Source organism: Epinephelus moara, chromosome 3, assembly GCF_006386435.1.
Source record: "Epinephelus moara isolate mb chromosome 3, YSFRI_EMoa_1.0, whole genome shotgun sequence".
In the NCBI taxonomy this organism is placed as follows: domain Eukaryota; kingdom Metazoa; phylum Chordata; class Actinopteri; order Perciformes; family Serranidae; genus Epinephelus; species Epinephelus moara.
This window is the reverse complement of record NC_065508.1, coordinates 31,326,156-31,332,815: the sequence shown is the minus strand read 5'-3', so window position 1 is coordinate 31,332,815 and position 6,660 is coordinate 31,326,156. Positions and strand designations below refer to the sequence as shown.

The following is a 6,660-nucleotide window of genomic DNA, read 5'->3' as shown; positions in this document are numbered from 1 at the left end:
GAAGAGATTGAAACACATACAAAAATATAGGTAAAATATTAATTTTTATAACATTAATTCGTCCTAACAGAGTAAAGGGAAGGTTAAACCACTTATTCAGATCTTCTTCTACTCTCTGTAACAAATTCAAGAGGTTAAGTCTATATAGATTCTTTAAATCCTTACTCACTGATATACCCTTGTATTTAAGCCCATTAGGTGACCATTTGAAGGGAAATTTGTGTTGAATAGTCATATTTGAATTCTAACAATGGTAATATTTCACTTTTATCAAGATTAATCTTGTAACCTGAAAGAGAGCTGTACAAGTTCAACAAATCTACTAAATGGGAATCTTTCTCCATCTTTATATCAACATTTATATAGAATATTTACTCTTTTATTTTTGCATTTACTTATTTATAGTTTTATTTATTTGTTCCTGGGTTTTAGTTATTAATTAAAGTCATTTTTGTCCACCATAAAGAAATTATATCACTGTATCCTTTATTATATTATATTCCTGTATTGTTTTAGTGTTTTAGTTATTTATTGATATTTCAGTCATTTTTCATCCTCCATAACATTATAACGGAATTATATCAGACTAGAAAATCTAAAAATAAATAAATAAATAAATAATAATAAAATAAATGCAGTTGTACAAAATGTAGAAATAAATTTTTGTGTTTAATGTTTATGTAAAGAGCCAAGTGTGACTGTAATCTGCGTGTTGATGTGAGACGCCGGTACTTTTTTTCCCCTCCGTATGCCCAAGATGAATTTCTCTTGAGAGACAATAAAGATCAATCTTATCTTAAGATGTGTATTTATGTGCTGTTTAACTATCAACTTTCATTCATTTATTCATGCATTGATTTATTTTCATATTTATTTCAATATTAAGTCTATTCCCGTGTCTATTTAGTGTTGTAGTTATTCATTGATATTTAAGTTATTTTTCTTCCTCTATACAAGTAACATTATAAAGGAATAATAATATATCAGCCTACAAAATTATGCAGACTAAAAAGGGACCTCAGTATCAATAAATAAAAAGAAATAATAATAAATGTAGTAATATATAAATACAGAAATAAGTGAATATAGACATTATAAAGGAAATTTGTTATTTGGCATCCAAAAATAAAAGTACTGGTAGTCTAATAATAATGAAAAATAAACTTCATAAACTAGTCAAACCTTTAAGTTCTTATAGAGACCTGAGACTTTATGATAAATATTTTATTTACCACAAAGAGTTCTGTCCTTTAGAAGAACATTGACTGTAAATAATAGACTTTAATTTTTTTTTTTTTAATTATTTATACATTTATGTATGCATTATTTATTCATGTATGGTATTGATGATTTATTCCTGTATTTATTTATTTGTTTATTTATTGATACTTAAATCATTTGTCGTCCTCTTTAGGAATAACATTGTAAAGAAATTAGTTATGTGACTTTCCAAAATAAAAGTACTGGTAGTCAAATAATAAAGGAAAATAAATTAAATAAACTAAAACAGCTTTAATAAGCAGTGAAATCGACTCATGAATACAATTAATATTAAAATATTGTTAACGTAATCAATATTGAAATACCCTCAATATAATATATATTAATATATCATTAATTTAATGTATATAAAATTAGTGTGTCTCCGCTCCAGCAGGCGTCGCTGTGATGCTACTTAATAGACCAACACTGATTTTACGACATGACGTATTCTGTTACTGGGTAAACAAGATGGCGTCTGGCAGTGGGGTGAGTTCCTGATCTAATCTGTTTTACAGCGTTAAAAATGTAAAATTGTTTTAACATCCAGTAACCTTCATTTCAGCCGGAGTTTGTCTGTTTATCAGAGCCGGTAACGCTTCACACCGAGTCCGTTTAAATGGTGTAAAACCCGGTAGAAGCGGCGCCTCAGCTATAAGCTAACCGCTAACAGCTAAACGGTGGCTAGCCCGTCTAGCCTGATTACAGAGAAGCAACGTTTCCGGTTTCATTTTCAATAAAAAAACTAATGTTTCATGAAACGTCACGTGTTGGTTTAACGTGTTTATACATTACTGTGATCTATGTAATTGCTAAATATTAGCATGCGCTCCGCTAGCAACAACAACAAGACGACTTCCGGCGGGAGACCTTTCAGAATAAAACAGCATCATTAACACAAACACATCAAACTCACATTTTAAATGAAATACATGCTGTTTGTAGATTTTATCTGCTGCTGCGGGGGCTGATGTGGGCCAATCACATGTGTCAGAGGAATATTTATGTGCGTCTGAATGGTCACTGATGCTTTTAGTTTGAAAAAAGTCGTCTTCATAAACAGATGTCATCATGTATGGACGGTTTAATCATTCAGTTCAACAGTTTTATTCAGAAAGCCAAATATCACTAATCACAAATTGTCTTAGAGGGCTTTACAGCATCCCTCTGATCTTGGACCCTCACCTGGATAAAGAAACACTCCCCAAAAAACCTTTAACTGGTAAAAAATAAAAAAATAAAAAAATGGCAGAAACCTCAGGAAGAACAGCTGAGGAGACATCCCTCTCTCAGGATGGACAGACGTGCAATACGTGCAATGTGTGAATAGTACATCAACATAATAAATATGCAGTGATCTATAATCAATCATCCATGATCAAGGGTCACTGACTCTTTCCTGGAGTGGACAACAAAATCAAAATCCAGGTGCACTCACTATTCTCCTGTCATACAGCCCTGTGGGCACATCAGCTAATGGACAGATAGAGGACAAACATCAACATAAATAAAACAAAGGTGGAGAAAACACACAGAACTAGGGATACAAGATAATATCAGCACGTCATCGGTATTGGCCAGCGTGGTTTTTCTTATTTTGCACAATGAATGAATGTTACAAACACTGAACAGTATTTCATGACTACATCTGCTGGTGGGCCGTCATGATAAGAGTATGTATGTATAATATGATGTTAACTCCACTACAGAAGAGACTTGATGATCACTAAAATTAGGTGGGGAAAAAGTGGATATATCAGTATCAGAGATCGGCCAAATAAGTTGTTACATATCAGATATCAGCAGAAAATCCAATCTCGTGCATCCTTACACAGAACTTAACACAGTAGGGGTGGGGAAAAAACTGATACAGCGTAGTATCGTAATATTTTTGTGCGGCAATATCGTATCATCACACTGCCAGTATCAATTCTTTTATTATATAAATTATTACTGTTACAAATACAAATTAAACTTTGGGTAGCCAACCAGAATAAAATAACTGACTGCTTTTTCAGTCCACTAGATACAGTTTGCTGCTACAAAAAAAGATTGAAGCGCGATGAACAGACTAAAAAAATGAATCTTATTAGATAAAACAGAAGTTTTTCTTCGGGGACGTAATTTACAGCTGAAAAAAAGTAATATGTTACAGTATATTTTAGCGCAATACTCAGCACATCGCACCATATTTGGATCGTGGTTCCTCTGGTGGTTCCCACCCCTAAAACACAGCAAAATAAAATACTGCAACATTTACACGATCCGTTTCTTGTTCTGCATGGGTGCAGGTTCATCTTCTTCTCTGACTCTCTTCTTCTTCTGTTACAGTCCAGTAAGAACGACTTCCGCAGGAAGTGGGACAAAGACGAATATGAAAACCTCGCTCAGAAACGACTGGCTGAGGAGAGAGACAGAGAGAGGAGAGATGGTGAGAAGATGGGTTAAAATCAGAAAACCCAGATCAGTGAATTTAGTTTCTACTTCTGATTCTGAGACTTTCAGGAAATTATTAAAGAAGAATCTGTGTATAATGTCTTTTAGCTGCATCATTTTCTTTTTCATACTCGAGTGTTTGTTTGTTTTCATGTCTCTGTGTTTACTGTTTTCCTCCTCAGGTGTTTGTTTATATATTTCTGATATCTGCCATTAGTCGTGACCCTCTTCAAACTGTTTGTTCAGTCGGACTCTTCACGTCTGAGAAACTAGACTCAGTGTAGAGAAATTATTAATTATAACTTTGTAGTTTAACCGACACGTTACTCATCTCTTTCAGGGAAAACGGCTCCGCCCGTTAAGCGGGACCTCCTGCGTCACAGAGACTACAAAGTGGACCTGGAGTCCAAACTGGGGAAGACCATTGTCATCACAAAGACCACTCCTCAGGCTGAGATGGGCGGGTACGAAGAGTTTCTGACACCAGAAACAGATTTGATTTCACTCTTTCATATTTTACGGCAAAGACACACCAAACAGCGGCGAAGTGCAGCCGTGCAGTGTCTGTGGAAGGCTGTGGCCGTATGAGTCTGTGGTGAGCTGCCGCCAGACTAAAATTTGGGAGAGTTTAACTTTTAGCATTAATTTGTGACAGAGAAAACCTGCAGCCAATCAGTAAACAGAGTCCTATAACTCCTTCGACATGTTGACCCACGTTGCAAAAGCCCCTTTTATACTGCCTTCCCAAGGGGGGACCGAAATGGCGTCTGTATAAAGCGACAGCTGGCAGGACGGGTGTGATGGTTTGATGACACGTTATCTGTGTAACTAGCCATCGGGGCCTGTTTCAGAAAGCAGGTTTAACAAACTGAGTGTAACCCTGAACTCTGAGTTTTATTCTGCAGCTGCACCGCCATCTTGATCATCATAAATATTAACATATCGTCTCCAATATTATCGGAATTATGTTATTGACATGTTATGTCATTATTATTATTCATAAAGCGCCACGCCTCTTTTAATTCTGTGGTGTCGGCTTGTTGTCTAAAACCACTGGAGCATCACGTTGCCCATGTTTGGTTCTGTGTAAAAATACAAAGGCAGCATAAAGAAGAGACTTAGTTGCGGCTCTATAGCGCCATCTCTGTGTAAAAAGGTCAAAAGAATTTTTTCGCATCTCCAACGCATGAACACGCCTCCTCACCGCAGAATATTAACTGTTGTGGCGAGCTGCACGTCGTAGCTTCTTGGTGTGTGTTTGGCGTTTGCCTGCAGAGTGAAGACGTCAGAGTTTAAAGCTTCTAGAATCAACTTTACTGTAACCATAATGAACCTGAACGGCTCAGTCTGTCACCTTGCTCTGATTGGCTGTCTTCTTCTTCGTCTTCTTCTTCTTTCTCTCAGTTATTACTGTAACGTCTGTGACTGTGTTGTCAAAGACTCCATCAACTTCCTGGATCACATCAACGGCAAAAAACGTGAGTTCACATTGATGACAAGACGACGAGTCATCTGTCTGTACGTGTGTTACTGTGTGTAACTCTGTGTGTGTGTAACGGTGTGTGCGAACAGACCAGAGGAACTTGGGGATGTCGATGCGAGTCGAGCGCTCGTCTCTGGATCAGGTGAAGAAACGTTTTGAGGTGAACAAGAAGAAGATGGAGGAGAAGCAGAAGGAGTACGACTTTGAGGAGCGCATGAAGGAGCTGCGGGAGGAGGTGAGTTGGAGGAGGAGGAGGAGGTGTGGGGACACGCCCTCTGTTGGTTGTATTTTCTGGTGCATACGTAACGTCTGGCGTGCTCTGTGTTGTCAGGAGGAGAAGGCGAAGGCCTACAAGAAGGAGAAGCAGAAGGAGAGGAAGCGGCGGGCTGAGGAGGACGTGGACTTTGAGGAGGACGACGAGATGGCGGCTGTGATGGGTTTCTCCGGCTTCGGCTCATCCAAGAAGAGTCACTGATGCTCCGCAGCTGCACGGCGAGGATGGCCACCACGCACCAGGACGGGGAACTGGTTTCCAGTCAGCTGGAGCTTCAGACTATGACGACAGGAAGTCCTGCTGCACGCTCACTGTCCCGATTCAGACTTAAAACCTGAAAATAATTCTTTTTATCTGCTGTCATGCTTTTATTTTGGTAGTTTGATCCGTCACTGTCAGCTCTGATGGCGTTTACTTCAGCTGCTTCCTGTCGGCGAGCACCAAAAGTTCGTTTGGATAATCTGTGTGTCAGAAAACATCAGAACTGAGAGATGACGAGCGGACCAAAAATAAAACTGCGGAAGTTTTCTTTAACGACAAGACGTCTGACTGCGAGGCGTTAGAGTTCATGGAGATAAAATTAGTTTTTGTTTTCACGGGAAGCAGATTTTCATTCAGAAAAACATTTTAACACCTTAAAATCTAAATTTTGATATGATTTAAATTCTCATCTTGAAAAATATAATTCAAGTTAAATCTGATTTTGTGATTAAGAATTTGTTCTGACGTCTTCACTGGACCTGAAAATGATTTATGAACAGTTACAAATATCAGCAGCTTAAATTTTAACTTGTTAAATGTTGATTTTTGACGTTATTATATTAGTATTATTATCAACATGTTGAGTCTGTCTGAAAATTCAGATTTTAATAAACACACTGTTTTTTTTGGTTTCTAAGTGATTACTCTGATTTATCAGCTCTGTTAGTGTCAGTGAACGCATCACCAAAATTGCCTCATAATAATCGTGTATATATCAGTTACTCTGTGTGTTACGTTGAATTCATGGAGAAAACTTTGGTTTTTCTGACATGTCTCCACAGAAAACCGAACATATTGATTTACTGATTGGGCTCCACGTTTAACAGCAGCAAAACTATATCAAAACATCTGTTTACAAACTGTCACAACTTGTGCGGAATAATCCAAGTCTCATTTATCCAGTCAGATGATCAGAACTTCAGTAACACGTTGCAAAGGTAATGTG

General features: G+C 37.4%; 1 protein-coding gene across 1 annotated transcript; it reads left to right on the top strand.

Moving 5' to 3' along the window:
* Positions 1-1,690: 1,690 nt before the first annotated feature.
* zmat2 (zinc finger, matrin-type 2) lies at positions 1,691-6,351 on the top strand. The gene is made up of 6 exons (XM_050040920.1): positions 1,691-1,749; positions 3,592-3,691; positions 4,037-4,160; positions 5,101-5,174; positions 5,269-5,414; positions 5,511-6,351. The coding sequence occupies exons 1-6, from the start codon at positions 1,732-1,734 to the stop codon at positions 5,652-5,654; spliced, it is 606 nt and encodes a 201-aa protein (XP_049896877.1). The 5' UTR covers positions 1,691-1,731; the 3' UTR covers positions 5,655-6,351.
* Positions 6,352-6,660: the final 309 nt, after the last annotated feature.

What these genes read in the sequence shown, in the direction of transcription:
- zmat2 (XM_050040920.1), top strand. An exon ending in AGACAGAGAGAGGAGAGATG is followed by an intron (nt 3,692 to 4,036) that starts GTGAGAAGATGG and finishes CATCTCTTTCAG; the next exon opens with GGAAAACGGCTCCGCCCGTT. An exon ending in TCACATCAACGGCAAAAAAC is followed by an intron (nt 5,175 to 5,268) that starts GTGAGTTCACAT and finishes GTGTGCGAACAG; the next exon opens with ACCAGAGGAACTTGGGGATG.